Source organism: Tupaia chinensis, unplaced genomic scaffold, assembly GCF_000334495.1.
Source record: "Tupaia chinensis unplaced genomic scaffold, TupChi_1.0 Scaffold000031_1, whole genome shotgun sequence".
Classification (NCBI taxonomy): Eukaryota; Metazoa; Chordata; class Mammalia; order Scandentia; family Tupaiidae; genus Tupaia; species Tupaia belangeri.
Window position 1 is genome coordinate 1373206 of NW_006159461.1, and position 20028 is coordinate 1393233.

At 46.6% G+C, this 20028-nt stretch overlaps 1 protein-coding gene across 2 annotated transcripts in view; it reads left to right on the plus strand.

Annotated features, from left to right (window-relative positions):
• LOC102472026 (ST18 C2H2C-type zinc finger transcription factor) overlaps nt 1-18400 on the plus strand; it is a 140700-nt gene extending 122300 nt beyond the window's left edge. For both annotated transcript variants that reach the window (XM_027771407.1, XM_027771409.1), the window contains exons 17-20: nt 431-519; nt 8452-8555; nt 14679-14822; nt 18124-18400. In XM_027771407.1, coding sequence (XP_027627208.1) covers nt 431-519; nt 8452-8555; nt 14679-14822; nt 18124-18264 — 478 coding nt within the window. In that variant the 3' untranslated portion in view covers nt 18265-18400. The remainder of the gene's footprint in view (nt 1-430; nt 520-8451; nt 8556-14678; nt 14823-18123) is intronic.
• Nucleotides 18401-20028: the final 1628 nt, after the last annotated feature.

Sequence of the window (20028 nt, forward strand, 5' to 3'; positions counted from 1 at the left end):
TGCGGCGTGACCATCCCCCCTGGGGGGTGATTTCTCGCTTTCTGTCTCTATGTCTCTCTCTGTCTGTCTGGCGAGCGCACGCGCCCTATAGCGAAAAAAAAAAAAAGAAAGAAAGAAAGAAAAGAAACTGCTGCTGAGTGAAGAGATCTATGTGAGTAGCATCTGAGTATGAATTAGATCGTGGCCGCGATTCAGCAGTAACCATGTGTGCTTTGACTTAAGGAAAAGAAAAAAAAAACCTTTTTCGGTACTTAAGGGCCTTTTGCCTTTGCTTTAACGGATATTTTTGGTTACCTTTTGTAATAGGATTATGGGTTAATGCAGTCAGTAGCCAGACAAAAACATATAAATAACTAGCGAATAACGTAGAAATGTCTATAGGAAATTATAATACACCTTTTGCACATGGACGTGATTTCTGTTTTTGCAGCTTGTCCGGATGCCCTCTCAATGCACAAGCCATCAAAAAGGGGAAAGTCTCGGAAGAACTAATGACCATCAAGCTCAAAGCTAGTGGGGGTAAGAGCTCGGGCGGGGTCACCGTCTCCAGGTCAAACCATGGCCTCCCAGAAAGCTCCACGCAGCGCCCGGTTGGCCCTCCACAGCCGCGCTGTATTCTCTGCTTCTGTATCTGAGGGACCCGTAGCCACAAGCCCATCCACCTGGGCACCAAAAGTCCTTGAAAAGCATGTGGTTGTACCTGCTCTGAACACGGCAGACTGTTTCTGCTCACTGTTCCGGAACCCCACGGTATGCCGTTTACATAGCCAGGTACATAGGGGTGCTCGGGGGAGGCTGCAGGAGACATGCCTGGTACGTGCATCTTCAGGCCCTTCCTTTTGGAGGGCCCTGCAGCCAACCCCCTGAGCATTCTGAGCAGCAGCTGTCTACTCTCCAAGGGAAATACTAACACCCAAGAAGAACGATTTCCTCAGGTTTGAACTAAAGCCACATCTATAAGGCAAAGCAAAGCCACCTTGGCTCCTTTCTTACCGTCTAAGGCTCTGCAGCAGACTAGTCGGCACGGCGTAGCCAGACTGAGCTGCATCAGCACTCGTGTCCCTCGGCCTTCGCACTGGTGGCTTCTCTCGTGTGCACACGCGTGTGTGTGCGTGTGAGTGTTTTCCTGGTGGGAGTGTGAGACGGGCTTCTATATTTGAAATCTTAAACTCTGTGCTTCTATGTTTGAAGTGATGTTCACGGGGCCTGCAGGGGTTCTCAGACAGGTCTTGCCCTGTGTCGATCCTCCTGCCTCAGCCTCCAGAGTATCTGGGACCACAGGTCCTTGGCCTGAGCCTGGCTTTTCGGGGCTAGGAATTGCGCCCGGCTCTCCCCAGCGGCCTCAGTCTGCTGAGCTGCTACTGCAGTTGGGCCTCATGGTAATATTTTTATAGTGATTCTGGGTGACTTACATTTCTCATCTATGTCTACACCTACGTGGGCACTTCCTTACGTGTCTCCCTCACATGGATCCCTCATCAAAGCTAAGATTGGGGCCGGCAGGTGGCATGGTGGTTAGGGTGCTGGACTCATAAATCTTGGGTAGAGTCCTGGACCTGGTGGCTTGCTTTCTCGCTTTCTCTCTCTCTCTCTCTCTCTCTCTCTCTCCCCCTCACTGGCCAAATTAAAGAATAAGTAAATGCATTAAGTTAAATAAAGTAATTATTTTAGATGATAAAGCTGAGATCCACGGTTTCCTCTTTCTGTCTGGACCCCTCGATGCTCCTTGGGGTCGCTAATGCTTCCCTTAAGATTTCTAGCCAGCATGGTGTCGCGTTCCCCCAGCGTGGTGGTGACGTGGCCGCGAGGCAGCAGAGCAGGGGCTGTGCTCATGGTGTTCATGCCATGCTGTCTTTGGCACACGGCTAGAATTGACCTGGGGGCTTCTTTAATTGCCAAAGAGTGCATACACTCACCAGAGAGAGAGAGGAGAAAGCTCCCCGTGGGGGATGGTCACGCCTCAACCTCGTCTCCTCCTCTGTCCGTCCTGCTGGGATCGGAGACGTGCCTGCCCAGGCACCTGGTGTGGTTTTCAGGCCGCCAGGGCCAGGATTCAAACCGCAGCTGGTTATGTGGGATCTGCTTCCTTAACCACGAGGCTTTGGCCAGCCTGAGCTGGGACTCTGAGCTGTGGTCACTTCTCAGAAAGCTTTGCTCGGCCTTCAGCTTATGCGTGTGGGTTTTAAAGGACTGACACCGAGCAAGGGAGGGACCTCGGAGCTACCTGCTTTCCTCACAGGTTTTCATCCACTGTGTCCTGGTCCTTGGGGGCGATCCCTACTCCATGGGAACACGCTGCCCAGAGACATGGGGGGCTGACACGGAAGGAGAGTGGGAAAGAAAGCCCTGGGTGTGGGGACAGGCTGCAGCCTCTGTCCTTCCTGCAGGTGCTCCAACTATTCCTCAGAAATGTCCCCTCTCCTCGAGTGCATCTTCTTACATGTTCAGTACGATTCCACCATTTAATATGTACTTATTCACATATCACTTTATTTTAAATAGTATCAAATGGGTGAAGTTACCTAAAATTTTAAAAATTAATTTTAAACATGAGACAAAGAACATCACAGATAGAAAGTGTGAGGGGACAAGCCAGAGGCCCCTGACAATGCGTGCCACGCCAGCCAGTCCTCACTGGGGAATCCAGGGTCCAAATGTGACTCTGCTCTTTAGAAGCCAATGCCCATGAGAACCACACACTAGTAAGTGAATTCCGAGCAAAGCTCTTTCTGGAACTGAGGCCATGAGGAGAACATTTCCTATGAGTCCTCATGATGGAAACGCCAGCAACCTGTACTCTAAATATGTCCCCCACGGGGCTACTCCTGGTGATATCCAGTATTCTGGTGGCTGGTGGAATTACGTTATATGATGATGGAGCCTCCCGGGGACTGTGAGCCAGGGCCGGTGAGCCAGGGCCGGTGTACCAGAGCCGGTGAGCTGGGGCTGGTGAGCCTCACGGCCTGTCTGAGCCACCATGGACGTTCGCAGCTCCCTGGGAGCAGCTGGACCAACCGTGTACCCTTCACAGGGCCCCCATTACAAACCCAGCATCTGCTGAGCTCTCAAAGCATGCAGAGCTGCAGGAGGCGGGTCACATTGTTGGCCAGTGTCAGGGTGCAGCTACTCCGGGCACCCAGGGAGCTGGACAGTGCCTGTGTGTACGATCTAAGAGGGTAGGCTTAAGACTGACGATGACTGCATGAAGGAAAACCCGCTGCGTTCAGGTCCTTGGTCAGCGGGGAGTGAAGGAGGACCTAAAGGGATTCGGGGTCTGCTCTGACAGTGCTCGGGGCCCCCACCACGGTCATTGTTCCCTGGATGACCTTTAAAGCAGACATGAAGTGACACTTTCTCCTGTTTAAAAAAAATAAAATCACAGTAAAACACAAAGCACATGTGGCTTTAACCTCGTAGGTACATTCAGTTTCACTAGGTACAAAGCACTGTCATAATTAGTTGAATTAGTTACGTTTCAAGGACTAGAACCAGTCAAACTACCGAAAGAAAGTTTACATTGACTTTAGAAGAAGTGATCTTTAGTTCTCCATCTTTGCCATAATTGCCAAACTATTTTTTTATTATTTTAGTTTTTCGTTATAGGCATGTGCACTCACTGGAGCGAGACAAAGATGGAGGGAAAGTGAGGGGACACTCAGAGGGGAGGCCCACACCACAGTCCCCTCTCCTCCATTCTCCCCTTGGGATTTTGGGCACACACACACACACGCGCGCACCGGAGTGTTTTGCAAGCTGCAAGGGCTTGAACAGCACAGGGACTCTGACCACGCAGTCGGCCATGTGGGACCCAGCACCTTAACGACCATGCCATCTGTCAGCCATTTTTTTTTAAGACTACCTCTAGTCCTTATGATAAAACTAGGTCATCAGTACAGGAGACAATGCCTGTCTCCTGTGCAGGGAGGGAACAAGTGAGGCTGTGAGGCTGGCCTGGGCACACATTCTCACTCGGAGGAGCTCCTTCCAGGTCTTTCCATTGACAGGACAGTGTGTTCTGAAAGCTGTGATCCAGCATCCCTTCTGGGTATTAACGCTCTTAACCAAATTTAACCAACTAGTCAAATTTGCATCAACTCACCTTTTCCTAAGTAAAAAAGAAGCAAAGTTTTAGTCTGTAAATCCAATCTAAAAATAGTTACTCAAGAAATATGATAGAATTTGTTTGAAATATAATAGAATTATTTTGTTTGCGTAACATGAAAAAACTGAAAGCCCCTTATAAGCTGAGTACATGCACGCTAGATTCAGGCATACACATCACTCGTACGATTATATAGAATATAAAGAAATGGCATTATAAATTTTTTGTGTGGTAGCAATTTTTTTCTGAAACATTTATTTATTTATTTTACAATTAACGTATGAATTTATTTTGGTACAAAAACTTTGAAATTCATACATAGTTTTCCCATTACACGTTTTTCCATGAACTTTTTTTCTGAACCTTTTTTTAATTAATTAATTTACGTTCATTCCCTAAGCATCATCACAGCATACAAAATGTGATTTCCCACCCAGAATATACTCTATAGTGGCTTAATCATGCATCTTAGCATCAATAATTTTCCATTTCTATACACACACACACACATATATATACACACACACACATATATAAAATTATGCATATATATATATATAATTTTTTTTTACCCCGTTTCTGACCCTCTGCCCTTTCCCACCCTCCTCCCACACCATCTCTGGTGTCTATGGTTGTTTGCCATTCCTTTTTCCCCCACATTTTGTTGATCACACAATTTCTTATATAATCTAACTACTTTCAATAGCAAGTTCAGCTGGTAATTTCAAGAAAAGCAGTTTTAACTTTAATAAATCAAAGAAATGCTAAGGAACTTTGCTTAAAACTTAACGCCAGGAAACAGGTTAGAATTCTGTTCAAATGGTAGGTACATGAACCTATTGACTGGCCAAGACAGGACAAAAATCCTTAAAACTGGACGACAAAGCCTAGAAGAACATCAGCACTGTTTTAGTCTAAAGTCATAAAATGTTGTTTCACCAGTTCAGTCTCATGTACTTAACCTATTTTCTGTTGTGATTCAATCTTCCCGATTAAATTCTGGCATATAATGTTCAACTCCAGACTTGTCCCTACTATTAAGTTGGCCATTTTCTTAGTTTTTGAACTCTTATTTCTGTGTGTATTTAATTTTCCTGGTATGTTATAAATTACATTATGTCTAATTATGCAAATTAGGCACAGAATAATGCCAAATAAAAATTTAAACTAGTGAATCAAAATAAAGCATATTTTCTTGCTTTTAGTAGATTCTGGATTGGCCATGGCCTAGTGGTTACAAAAGCTGAATCCCACATGTGTGGCCTTATGGTTCAAGTCCTGGACCTGGTGGCTTAAAATATGTCAGGCGTGTATGTGTGCTTCAAATCCTGAGAGGATGGAGGAATGGAGGAGACGGGATCATGGAGGAGACAGGATCACTTCCTAAGGAAACACTTTCTGTCTCTCCGCCCTCTCTGTCTCTCTCCTACTAACGTGCCCTCTAGCAAAATTTTAAAAAGAAACAAATAGACTCTCTATAGAAATAAGGTCACTGATGAGTCCAGTATAATATTTAGTGGAGTCTGAGTGGTTTCCCTGATCAGCCGGAATACCTAGTTAGCCCGGCAACCTCCTACCGGTATGCCTGTGAGGAGTATCAGCCCGTGCGTTTTACCAACACTGCCCGAGCAGAGAGTCTGTGAGTAAAGGTAGCAATGTACTAGCTGAGGGAACAGATTCTGCAGCCAGAGGGCTTAGGGCTAGGTTCCACCTCAGCCACCTGCCCAGGAAATAAGGTAATGAGCATGTCTACCCGTGGTTTTCTCGAAGGATGGAATGAGGCAATATTTGGGAGCTCAGAGTCAGAGTCAGAATCTGTCTCATCTCCACACAATAGTCAGGTGCTCTACTGAGAAAGAGAAAGAAGAGGGGTTCCTTGGATCGTGATGAGACAAGTTTGGTGGTGTCTTGGCCCAAGTAGATGAGGAAATGTATTCATGAGAAGAACTGCGAAGAGATTGAATGTGATCCTGTGGCTCCCCGAGTCCCAGAATTAATACATAAACATTCGTTTGCTCATTCACCATCTCCATGAGAGTATGAGGAGCCTGCTCTGTACTAGGCGCTGCTCTGCTCCTCCTTGTCTGAGGGCCAATTTCGTGATCGTATGTCCCCATGAGCACCACGCCTCTCGCGTTACTAAGCATCTTCCACATGGCTCCGTCTTGATGGAGAGACCTGAGTGTCTTCACTGACACTGGGCGTCAGGAAAACGTAATCCTAACTGGATCCCAGGAGCAAGCACCCAGGCTCTCTCACTCAGAGAGTCTTGTCACACATCTGTGACTTAGTCAAAGGTCCACTCTCAACCATCCAGCTGCAAGTTGCAGCCCCCAAGTCACCCCCATCACAGAGACCTCTCTAGCGCCTCCCACCTGCTCCAGCAGAAACGGCACCCATCATGCCCTCCTCCCTGCCTTCATTCCCTACTTCGAGTCTTCATGAGTCTCACAAAATCTGCCAACAAATTACCTTCGGTCCCCCTTCTGGTGTCCTTAATATCAACCACCTTCCTCAGCTTCTTAAATTCTTTAAAAATACTCAGACCCCTCTATAAAATAATGATGGGACGATAACTCCCACTCGAGAGCTTGCCATGTGTTCTGTGTCCTTGGCTTTAATTGCATTCGTTTTCACAACATAGATAGTATCCCTATTTTTCAAAACAAAAAACTGAAGCACAGAGAAGTTTAACTAGTCACCCAAATTCAAGAACAAGAGCCAAGGCCAGCGTTCAACTTCCATGTTCCATTTGTCTCTCGCCCTCACCCTGGAGACAGTCCTACTGTGAGTGCGGACTCTGACTCGCAGGCTGTCATCCCAGCTCAGCAGCGGTCGTGGGACTTCAGGGCCAACTCAGCTAAGCAGATATTAACTACTCGGCACCACCCACGTCCTCCTGCCGGGCCGCGTTGTGTACGAGGGACGTGATGGGGCGTTGCTCTGCCTCTGAACGTGAACTTGGGCAGTATTCTAGTCTGTTCCATTGCTAATAAGAAAAGCTATCTGAACTGAGTAATATTTAAACAGAGGTTGATTCAAGTCACTTTTTGGAGGTCCGAGGTCCAGAGACCAACCCAGGTGGGGTCTTCTGGCCACACCATGACATGGCAGAGGGCAAGAGAGCATGGTGTGCATCCGTGTGTCTGTCTGTCCCTTTTCCTCTTCCTATAAACCCACCTTGATTTGGGCTGGTTCTACAGCCTAGTGGTTAAGGGAAGCCAGACCCCATGTGGACAACCACAGTCTGAGTGGGGCACATGTACATGCGTGCCCCAAATCCTGACGGAATAGAGTAATGGAGGAGAAGGGACTATAGCATGACCATACCCCATTGGGGGATGCCTTCTCCCTCCCTCCCTCTCTCTCTCTCTCTGACAAGCACACACACTATAGCAATTTGAGGGAAAAAAAAAAAAAACAGAAGTCAATCATGTAGATCCCACACGAATTACTTAATCTGTCTTTTAACACCATAAAGATAATACATTTCCTCTTCATACCATCACAGCCAAGTCTCCACACATGAATTTGAGGGGCTCACCCAGAGCAGGCAGGCTATTGAGCTTCCTCCGGTGATTTCTGAAGCCTCATTTAAGTCTCTGAGGTTCACTGCATTCATATGTGAAAGAGCAGAGTGGGGGCCAGCAGGTGGTGTGCCAACCACAGTTCGAGTCCCAGACCTGGTGGCTTGAAACTTATGCCAAGTGCGTGTGCATGCACGTGCATGCCCAAAATCCCGAGAGGAAAATGGAGGAGAAGGGAGTGTGGCATGGCCACCTCCCCAGGAGGTGATTTCTCACTCGCTTTCTCTCTCTCCACCTTTCTCTAGCTCTGGCTTGAAACTTATGCCAAGTGCGTGTGCATGCACGTGCATGCCCAAAATCCCGAGAGGAAAATGGAGGAGAAGGGAGTGTGGCATGGCCACCTCCCCAGGAGGTGATTTCTCACTCGCTTTCTCTCTCTCCACCTTTCTCTAGCTCTCCAGCGAGTGCACGCGCCCTATAGCAAAAATCTCTTTCAAGAAAGGGGCAGAGGGAAAGGTGCCCGCAGGACAGGGAGGCGTGAGTGAGAGCGCGTGTGCGAGCGTGTCTAGCAGCACATGGGGCATTACTCGCTACGTTACTGTGTCACCTGTCTACTCCCCTCCTTTATGTTCTATTCCAAAGGAGTAGAACCTCAGACTTCCTGTCACTTTTTCAGAACTCCTGGATTTGTGTGGCTTTGGTAAACACACTTCAAATTAAAGTCTTGCATCAGTTACCAAACATAAATTCAATGTGAAATGGCACCTCTGTGTCTTAGCCTCGTGTGTTTCATGTGCCCTAAGACAGTCTGATTCTTTATAGGTATAGAGAGTGATGAAGAAATTAGGCATTTGGATGAAGAAATAAAGGAACTGAATGAATCCAACCTTAAAATTGAAGCAGATATGATGAAACTTCAGACCCAGGTAAAAAAAAAAAAAGAAAAAAAAGTAATTAGTTATCTTTAAAGTAGTCATAATATTTTAGTGGATGCAAAATATTGAACTTCCTAAACTTTGTGTCTGACACTATACTACCACCTTGGAGTGAACGCGCTGTTTTCGGATCAGTCACTGTGAAAACCTGAGTGGGTGGGCCTTCCCTGGTGGTGGACTCGCGGCTGTGGTCAGCTGCTCACGTCCTCACCTGGGATGCATCTAAGGTTTCTCTGAGCCACTGAAGGACATCGCCCTCCAGTCAGAGAGTCCTGTGCAGCCCGAGTGCTTTAGCGAAATTTGTGGTGGGAAGGTGAGAGTCCTAAGTTTTATTCAAAATGCAAGTAAAACATATCAACAGTTAAATTTAATTGTTCTAGAATACCAGTATCAGTGTCTGTGAGAAACGGATCTTACTGAACATTTTTAAAAAATATTTTCTTTCTTTCAATCTGCACAGGGGACTTGTGCTCACAGGGGATACAGGGCGGGAGAGAGGGAAAATGAGAAAGCATCTGCCTGTTCCCCCAGGGAATGACCACGCCACAATCCCTTCTCCTCCACTCTCGTCTTGTGATTTGGGGCACAGCGCGCACGCACACACACAACTACCTGGTGTGTGTTTAAGCTGCTGGGGCTGGGATTCAAACTCCACAGGCGGCCATTTGGAATCCAGCTGCCTTAACCACCGTGCCACCTGGCTGGCCCTTGAATATATTCTTTACCACCAAAAGTTCTCAGTTCTGCATCCTCTTTTGTAATGTCTGCTCATTCCTTGAATAAATGTATCCAATTTGATGTCCAAGTTCAGGCCAAGGTTTTTAAACTTTGATAATCACTCCATGGCAACGCAGAGTGAGACAATTACGTTGGAGAGTTTGCTGGACTCCCTCTCTCCCCCTGAAGGGCAGGACTCGTATTCCATGACGGGTACCGACTCGCCCACACGTTCTTACGCCCCGTACTGAAGACGAGTTGTACTCCATCTGAAATGCCATTGGGTTTTCTTTCCTTACCGTAGCACCATTGACACAGTGCTCCCTTCACGGCAGGGCCACAAAACAGAGCTTGAGTTTGGAATAGAAATGAAGAGAATTCATCCTGACAGCCACAAGCCTCGTCCTCATGGGGCTTGAAGTCTAGAACAGGGAGGCAGACAATTACCAAAACAATCACAAATGGATGAGGATGTATGCTTGAAGGGGTGAGTCAGTACTAAATAGGACAAGGGCCAGGGGGTGGTGCCACAGCAGGGCAGGACACTGTGAGACGGTCTCACATGGGAGCTCCCAGCTCAGGTCCGGAGGCCTTGCTGCGTATTCTGGCCATGTGCACGCCCATAGCTGACTGCAGGCTGGGCTGGATCAGGGTGTCAAGACCCTGTTGGGGTTTTGGGAACCAGCAGTTAGCGTAATGGCTATGTCGCTGGACTCCCACGTAGTCGACCGCGGTTCACGTCCCGGACCCGGTGGCTTAAATCTCACGCCGGGCGCGTGTGCGTGCGTGCCCAAGATCCCGAGAGGAGAATGGAGGAGAAGGGATTGCGGCGTGACAATCCCCCATGGGGGGTGATTTCTCGCTTTCTGTCTCTATGTCTCTGTCTGTCTGGCGAGCGCACGCGCCCTGTAGCGAAAACCTCTCCAAAAAAAAAAAAAAAAAGACCCTGTTGGGGTTCTTTTCTTGCTTCCTCTCACACATGGAGGGGAGAAATAGGACTTTTCTGGGGTAGAGAGGTTTTTGCTATAGGGTGCGTGTACTCCCCAGAGAGAGACAGAGAGACAGAAAGCGAGAAATCACCCCCAGGGGGTATGGCCATGCTGCAATCCCTTCTCCTCTATTCTCCTCGCAGGATCTTGGGCACACACGCACACGCGCCCGGCATGAGTTTAAGCCACCGGGTCTGGGACTCGAACCATGGTCGACTAAGTAGCCATTACACTATCTGCTGGCCCCTAAATAGGCCTTTTTAAAAAGTCGTTTAAAACACACACACACACACACAGACACACACATTAACTAGGATACCAGGCCCTCCCAGAGAAGGAAACATGTCAGCCAAGACTGGAGGAGTGAAGTTAGCCAAACAGACTGGGGAACGGACATTTCACAGAGAAAGGAAACAGCCACTGCAAAGCCTGGAGTCCTGAGAGGGGGTCTGAGGAGCACTGTAGAGAGCGTGGCTGCCCCAGTGAGCTGGGCCGAAGGACAGTCCGGAGGTGACAGCGCTGTTCCTGGGGCGACCTCGGTTCTCGTTCTGAACGAACACGGCATGGTTGTGGGAGTTGGCACCCAGGCGTAGCAAGGTCACGTCTGACTCGCACTCTGACCTATGTGTTTTCTAGCCTGCCAGTCGTACAGCCTCTGTTGACAGCACATACACTTTGCTGCAAGACACACAGGGTTCCCTAATCATTGTTTCAGTTTGACCTCAATGTCTTAACGTTACTTCTAGACACGGCACACCAAGTAGCCTACAAAAACGTATCCAAGGTGAGCTTTCTTCCCAGCTGTCGATTTTTTTTTTTTTTTTTTTTGGAGAGGTTTTCTCTATAGGGCGCGTGCGCTCGCCAGACAGACAGAGAGAGACATAGAGACAGAAAGCGAGAAATCACCCCCCAGGGGGGATGGTCACGCCGCAATCCCTTCTCCTCCATTCTCCTCTCAGGATCTTGAGCACGCACGCACACGCGCCCGGCGTGAGTTTTAAGCCACCTGGTCTGGGACGCGAACCACAGTTGACTACGTGGGAGTCCAGCGACATAGCCATTACGCTAACTGCTGGTTCCCACTCCAGCTGTCGACTTTTGAAATGTCATTTAGGTTTATAATTGGCATCTGTCACCAAGTAGCAGAATATAATTCTTATACTTGGTAAATAATCTTCTATACTAAAATAGGCACCAGCATGTCTTAAGTGACTGAAAATATGTGATTTATATTGCACTACTTTCAAACTGGGAAGTACAATATTTAGATTTTTCTAAGAGCAAAAATTATTTTATGGTCATTGCAGTTCTCAGAAAAACTGGTCCACATTAAGTCAGTCTTGAAGAAATAAACGGAAGATTATAATAAATAAATAAACTGAAGGTTATAGACCCTGTCATGAGAGCTTTGTTCTCTTTCTGAAATGGAGGCATTACTGAACCCAGCTCCAGCGCTGCTGTTCCCACGCCTAAGCAGGGGGACTCTGCCACAACCTGTCAGATGCTTTTTGGCTGCTTGATAAGATAGCTCAATGACTCCTTAATGAGTCTGATTTCAGAAGATCCACTAATTATGAGTATCATATTTATTGGGACATATTTAATTAACAGAAGATAACTAGTGTACTATGTCTAAGAGTGTTATATAAGATTTTCACTCTCCATGTTTTTATAATATTCCAGTTGAGTGGCAGAAGATTGTTCAGAAAAGTCTAGCCTTTAAGATCTGGAAAAATTTATAGTGAGTCTTTTAAAACATATTTAAGCAATCATAAGTTTAATCACAAAAAGGGACTATGAAGGAAGAATGAAAATTGCAAAGGAAGTTTTGCAGGCAGTGAAAGTACAGCACTTTGACTCGCCCCACATGCATAGTGCACAAGCACTCCTAGGCCATGTAGCTTACTTGCAAACCACGGGGCTGCAGTTCAGGTAGTTACTGCTCTGAAAGCTCTACCTAGTAACCTTCCAAAATGGCTTTGAAATCAAGTTCTTAAGTTGTAGCAATAAACAAAAAGAAAAACATAAACAATACTGCAGTTTATCAAAAGACTCGTAAGAAACGTCAACTCTTATTCTCTGAGAGTTATATAAGATCAGTATTTGGGGGACTAGCAGATAGCGTAATGGTTACATCACTGGATTTCCACATGACTAACCATGGCTTGAGTCCTGGGCCTGGAGGCTTGAAACTCACATTGGGTGCATGTGTGTACATGCCCAAGATCCCGGGAAGAGATTGGAGAAGGGATTGTGGTGTGGCCACCCCCCTGCGGGGATGATATCTCGCTTTCTGTCTCTGTCTCTCTGGTGAGTGCACATGCCCTATAAGCAAAAATCTCCTTTAAAAAAAAATCAGTATTTTGGCTGTTATTAATACAAACATGTTTATAATGCAATATTTGCATAACCTAGTAATTCTAATTGTGACTATAAGATCAGAATAGGTTTGAAAAAAAAAATACTAGAAACATAAAAATACTTAGCCCCATTATTTACCTGTAGAACATGTTCATTTATTCCTAAATTTCCTCATTTACTATGTCACCCTTGCTCTAATGTTACAAGTTACATCCAAAGGATAAGGCAAAACCACCTACAAATTGGCATACTTGTTTATTCCTCAGTTCGTGAAAACATCCTTAATTTGTTGATGTAGCAAACAAATTCAACTCTGATTGCTATGCAAAGAAACAAGATAATCAGCTTTGCAAGAAACTTTTATACTTCAAGTGCATGCAAGCAACATCCTAAATATGAAAAAAATTACTGACTGAACTACAATGTTAAATACTGAAAAAATGTTAACAGTTTATTATAACTTGTTTTAAAGAATTATATTATTTTAATTGTATTTATTTTCATTTGACCAGAGAGGGATATAGCAAGAGAGAAAGTGAGAAAGCAAGCAATCAGGTCCAGGACTCAAACCGTCGTTGGTCATATGGGAGTACAGGGCCCTTAAGCAGTACGCCACCTGCCAGCCCCTATTATAACTTATTAGCAATCTAGGAAGTGTGCAGCCATTAGAGATTCTAGTGCCTTCCAGGTGCTGCTGGGGATACGGAATCTCAGTGGAGCTGTTAGTGTGGCAAGCCTTGCAGGAAAACATGTGCACTTCTGGTAGCATAGGTGAAAGGGTCATGAAGGGGTCGCTTTAAAACGCACCTCCTTGCTCCGTCCTCAGCGAGCTGGCCTGGGCCTCTCACTGTGGCCTTCACTGTTCCCGATGTCAGTCCATGATCTCTTTACAGTCAATCCGTGACCATCTGAAGACAGGGTTTGACATCAGGGCCTTCACAGCCACCACTCGTCTCCTCCTCTCCATCCGTTATGTTCCTGTGAACTTCTACTTCGCTTCCACAGGAAATTCAGTAGTTTCTATCAGCCCTGTAGCCACCACACAGAGTCTCCGCGTGCCACCACAGCCCCTCATCCAGGGCCACCCTCCCCAGCCGCCTACCCCGTGGGTTCCTGAGCAGCCTGAGCCTCTGACTTGTATTTTAAGAAATCCATTCCAGGGGCCAGCAGGTGACTGGCAGCGGTCTGAGTCCCGGACCCAGCAGCTTGAAAAATCACCTGGGAGTGTGTGCATGCATGCCTCAAATCCCAAGAGGAGAATGGAGGGAAGAGAATGCAGCATGGCATGTATGCACACGCCCCAGGCAGTGGTTTCTCATTTTCCTTCTCTCTGTCTTTCTCTGTTTTCCACCAGCAAGCACACAAGCCCTATGGCAAATAAACATACATACATACATACATACATACGTAAAAACTGCTAAATTAAAGAGAAGGAAATTCATCCTGGTGTCTGTACTGAGGAAGGGCTGAGCACAGGTGCCTGGGATTCGGGCAGGTGCAGCTATGCTGGTGGCTGGGCTCTGTGGCAGCAGGGCGGGTACAGAAGGACAGTGGGCCCTTTACGGACACTCTGAGAGGTGCTCAGGATTTAGAGCCCTACCTGCCCTCTACCCAGGAGTGCAGGGGTCTGAGCCGCGCTGGAGATGCCCTCAGCTGGGAGGAGAGACCGTGGGTGAAGGGGCAGGCAATGGAAGTGTGTTTCAGGGCATACTGAGCGCAAGATGTTCATCCATAGCCGCGTGGAGAAGCTGCGTCTGCAGGCAGGAGAAGTCTGGCTGAACACACTTGGGAAGGGGATTCAGTGAGCGTGATCAGGCAGGTTGCAGTTCTGTGAAGACGCTGCAGAGTAGTCTTCAGTGGATGCAGTGTTCTTTTTGTACAAAGGGACTTCAAGACGTTTGTGGAAAAGAGAAAGTAAGGGCTTATTTTGGCGCAAACATGTTTTGAAATCTATGCACTTTTTTCAAAAGCTCATTTTCCGGAACTTTTTGAAGACACTCCCTCACCCCCCCACCACGCTCCCATTTCCACATCCTTTCCATTTCAGATCACGTCTATGGAGAGCAACCTGAAGACCATCGAGGAGGAGAACAAGCTGATCGAGCAGAACAACGAGAGCCTGCTGAAGGAGCTGGCCGGCCTGAGCCAGGCGCTCATCTCCAGCCTCGCCGACATCCAGCTGCCGCAGATGGTGAGTCCAAGGCCGGACCTTCGCTGCTGAGAGCCCGCGTCTGCAGCACCGCCGGCAGCCCCCTGCACGGCCGCCAGCCCGGGGCACTCAGCTCCGAGGGGCTGACAGCGGCCACAGGCTCAGCACGGTCTCTACGTGCTCTCACTCCACTCCCAGACAGCGCCCTCTCTGGGAACATGGTAGACCCGACCCACAGACAGGGGCTGGGGGCGGGGCTTCAAAAAGTTCATGGAAAGTGGAAGTAAAGTAGTTTATTTCGGTGCAAAAAAAAAAAAATTGAAATCCTTGCATACTTGTTCATAATCCACATTTTCTGTAAGCTTTTTGAATCTCCTCATATTTAAATTATATGAAGATCAAGGATTTTATTTAAAGGCCAAGATCACTTAGAGAGCTAAAGATGTATTTGAAGCTTGTTGTTAATGTAATCTAAAAACTTGAAGTCAAAACTCCCCTGCTGAAAATATATCTGCAGGCCGGGCCCCTGGGCGAGTGGTGACGGGGGGGCTGCATGCACCCCGCACAGCTGGCTGATTGTAATTTGAATGTAGGCCTCGGTGGTGTGAGAAACACCCCAGGGCTGCACGTGTGTGTTCCGAATCCCAAGGAGGGAGAAATCGAAGAGAAGGGATTGCGTGTGACCACGTCCCATTGCGGGGTGCTTCCCCCCCGTCTCTCTCTGGTGCGTGCACACGCCTCTGGCAATTAACAAAAAGAAACAGATTTGCAAGTAGAAGCTTTTCTGGGTGGCCAACTCTGAGATCCAGCCGTTGGTATCACTCACCCAACTCCAGAACTAGAAAAAAACTTTTTAAAAAGAGATAGAGAAAAAAAAAACAGTTTAAGTCCCAGGAGACGTGATACTTTTCTGTATGCTAAAGCGTGAAGAGCAGACTTCATACTCCCGTACTCCTCAGTCACATAAAGCACCCGGGGGAGCGGGCACCCTCTTTCCAACATCTAAGCGTGTATCTTAGGTATGCAGCTATTTAGAACCCCTAGAAAATGAGCTTCCATTACGTTATCGTAAGAGGAAATAAATCTGTACAGGGAGGGCTCCATTGTCAAAGGTTTCGTTTCCTAAGGGCCCACACTCTTAGACTAAGGTTCCTAAAGCTGCCAATTGCGTACGACGGCTCAGCAGACAGCAGTGTAGTGAAGCAGGTGCGGCTGGCTTCACTTACCAGGAGCTCCTCAGTCTACCCGGCCTCCCGCACGGAGCCCTCCCGGAAGCCATTCCAAGTGTGGGTCTCGGGAACAAGAACAACCCTGTAATGATGGGCACAAGGGAAGTAATGGCCAGGACCAGGCAGTCACTGGGTATCATCGCGAGTTTATTCATTGATGTTTGTTTAATTTGTACTTCGAATGTGTACTTCCAATCATTTCTTCACCAGTGCCATTAAAAAGAATAGGTACCGTATAGGATAAATTGTCTCTGTCCAGTTACCACACAGGGCACACTAGTGGTGATTTTTAGGGTTTCCAGAGCCAGGAAGAGCCAGGCGGGGCCTTTCTCCTTTCTGTCACCAGGGTCTAGTCCCATAGTTGATTCTCTAACGGACACGTGACATGGCAGATGCAGAAACTGAAGGGAACGGGACATCTTGACTAGACAGTGCTAACAGTTTACATCGGGAGTTGGCTGAGCACACTCAGATGACCTGCTCGTTTAGAAAAGTTTCTTTTTTTTGAAGACATTTTTGCCTTAGGGCACATGAGCTCACCCTGAGAGAGAGACAGAGACAGTGAGAGAGAAAGTGAGAAGTCACCTCCCCTGGGGAAAGCCATGCCGCAATCCCTTCTCCTTCATTCTCCTTCTGGGATCTTGGGCACGCACGCACACATGCCAGCGTGATTGGGTCCAGGACTCAAACCACAGTCATCTATGTGGAGTCCAGTGACATAACCACTGGGTCATCTGCTGGTCTCTAGAAAGCTTACTTTCTAAATAACAACAGCAACATAAATAACGATAACATTCTGTATATTTATAGCATTCAGATCTTCTAAAATGCCTTTCTTTCAAGTGCCTTGTGAACTATGTAAGACACTATATAAGTCACATAAGTGCTTTCAACAAGGTGGGGGGCCAGGACCAGCAGTTTGATGTAATTTAGGTTATGTCGCTGGACTCTCATGTAGTTGACCGTGGTTCAAGTTCCAGACCCAGCAGCTTGAACCTCATGCTGGGTATATGTGCATGCACGCCCAAAATCCCAAGAGGAGAATGGAGGAGAAAGGACTGTGGCGTGGCCCTCCTCCCTGGAGGTGACTTCTCTCTGTCTCTCTGGCAAGTGCACATGCCTTCTAGCAAAAATCTTTCTTAAAAAAAAAACAGGGGACCAGCCTGTGCCCTAGTGGTAAAGGCTGCTGGATCCGACATGGCCGACCACACCCTGGGCCCGGCAGCTTGAAAAACACACTAGGCATGCCTACTCAATCCTGATAGGAGGGGACAGAGAAGGGATGGCAGTGTGACCATCCCCCATGGGGGCGATGCTTTTCCTTCTCTCTCTCTCTCTCTCTGTCTTTCTGGTGAGTACATGGGCCTTTTGACAACATTTAAAAAAAATTTTTAAATGAAAAAAGTGGGTAAAGAGAGGCACGGAAGCCAGTGGAGGCACACACCCTTCCGGTCATTGTCACCTTCCCAGACATGCATCAGCTGACTCTCCCTTTGGGCCGTCACGCTAGGCAAACGGGTAGCAAACGTAAGAGTAAGAGATGCGCAGATCCCGGCTTCTAATCTGACACTCTACCCGAGGAGACAGAGAAACCTTAAAAGGTATGTCACCACGATACAAAAAGGTGTCTGAGGATGAAGCAGGGAAATTTCCATCCCAGCTGGGTAGTAACTTGCTCCAGTGTTAAATTCCTTAATCTCTAGCCTGGTGCTATTTAAAGAATGACTTGGCGCAAGCAAGCAAACCTTCGTCCCTCCTCACCAGCGTTCACCTCCCGCAGACGGGTCACTTCCGTGCTGAGCGTGAGCAGTGGACGCCCAGGCGCCTCCCAAGGGGAGTAGGATAGGGTTGAGCAGCCCGTGTCGGCGCTCAGATATGTACCTCACACGGGGCCACGTTGACCCCAAATACCGTATAGTCAAGTCATATCAGTCCCGTGACTGAACAGATGAATCCCAACGCACACTCGCTCCATCTCCCCACACTCCCGCAGCCACAGGAACCCTCGCCTTCCCTCCCAGACTCCTGGTCGCCAGTATTCGCTGTTGCTTGGTCCTCCTTTTGACTCCGCCTGAACCGTTGTGATTGGCTCAATGTGTTTTGTCTCCATTTAGGGACCTATCAGTGAGCAGAATTTTGAAGCTTATGTAAATACACTCACAGACATGTACAGCAACCTGGAACGGGACTATTCCCCGGAATGCAAAGCTCTACTGGAAAGTATCAAGCAGGCAGTGAAGGGTATCCATGTGTAGGATCGCGGCGCTGCGGGGCAGCAGAAATCACCAACAGCAGTAAGCTCCAGATGGATCTGTTAGGGGTTCGCGTACTGCTAAGGCCTGGAGATTGCCGCACCTGTATTTACAATTGCAACATTGCACTAATTTCCCCCCCAGCTGACATAAAAAGAAAAGAAAAACTATGATAGACTCTTTGGATTAAAAGCAATGCAGTCAATTATTAGATCTTATTTATTTTCGTATTTTTTCTTTTATTTCTTCATTGCACTCTTTTTTTTGTAAAGTATATGTAAAATAAATGTGACATTTTTATATTTTATTTATTACTAATCAGAGAGTTTTTTATCTTTTAACTGCATTTTGAAGTCTGCCATATTTTTACAAGTGTGTTTATTAATTTATTTTCCAATAAGTAGAAATGCTGTTCTCAAATCACCTATCTCGCTGGGTTTAAATGAAAACACGGGAAGTGTGAAGGAAATCCTTGTCTAAGGATTGCACTATGGTCGAGTTTGATTTTTTATTGCACACTTCTTTCCTCCCTCTTCCAATGATTTTTGTATTTATAAATGGGTTTTCAGTACAGTGAGCTGTGCAGAAGGAATAAGAAGATAAATGTCGCCCACTAGTGGGGAATGCGCACTCACTGAAGCACAGGATGCTGGAAATCAGCCTGCTGAGAATTTGTTAGCAATAATTAAACACAGCAATCAGCAAGCATTCCACTTGGCTGTATGGTTTTAGTTAATATGAATTATTTATTTGAAATGTTTTAAAGAAACATAGCTTTTTTAGTGATGCAGATTTATCTGTTTGTTTTTCAAGTCACGTCAGATAGTTGGCAACTCTTATCCCAAGACGAGAAATAAGACTTGGTGTGACCAGCCAGGTTTTCCTGGCATATGTTGGTACAATATACGAGTGACAATATTGGTGTAGATTTGTACTTAGCAAATACAAACACATCCAAATGGAAAATTTTGTAGATACCATATCCCCTGAAATAGCATTTATCTTACTGGGTTGACTGGAAAGGAATGGAAAAATAGTAACACCTTTTTTTTTAAATGCTATTCTTATCTGAGTGATTACTTCCAACACTGGCAACATTGTCACCCTCCTTAGGAAACCAGATAACATGCAATTTGCTTTTTTAAAAAAATCCTGCTGTAGAACTACAAGCACTACGTAGTATACACACCCAGTCACAAACGTGGGCACATTCGCACACACAAACACTTGTGGACACAGCCACACATGAAATTGAGCCTGCAATCTTGAATTTCTGAATGGATCGAGTTCAGTAGTTGCTATAGTGAAGGCAATGTCTATTTCAGGGATTGTAAAGTAGTTAAGCATTATTTCAGAAGTTTTTTTATATTTATTTTTTTTAAGGAAAAGGTATAGACAACCAGCTAAACTGCCTTTTTGGTGTGCACACACATTTCATGTGCAGACGTGCCTCTGTGTAAATGTACACATGAACTTGGTGTGGGCTTAATTTTCTGTGCTATAACTAAAGTGTTTATTTTTGATTAGCCTCATGGATATTTAGATTGAATGTGATGGCATTCACAGCGTGATATATTCCACTGTTATTACTGTTACCTGCACAATGAAGAGTGATCCACAACAGTAATTGCACTTCCATGAACTCATGCTCATTGTAATGCATTCAGTGGGGCTTCTCTTCGGTCTGGGGTTCATTTGAACTCTTGAATCTTAGCTTAGTGCAAACGAGATGTCTGTTCTTAGGTAGGAACGGTGTTTATTTAAAAA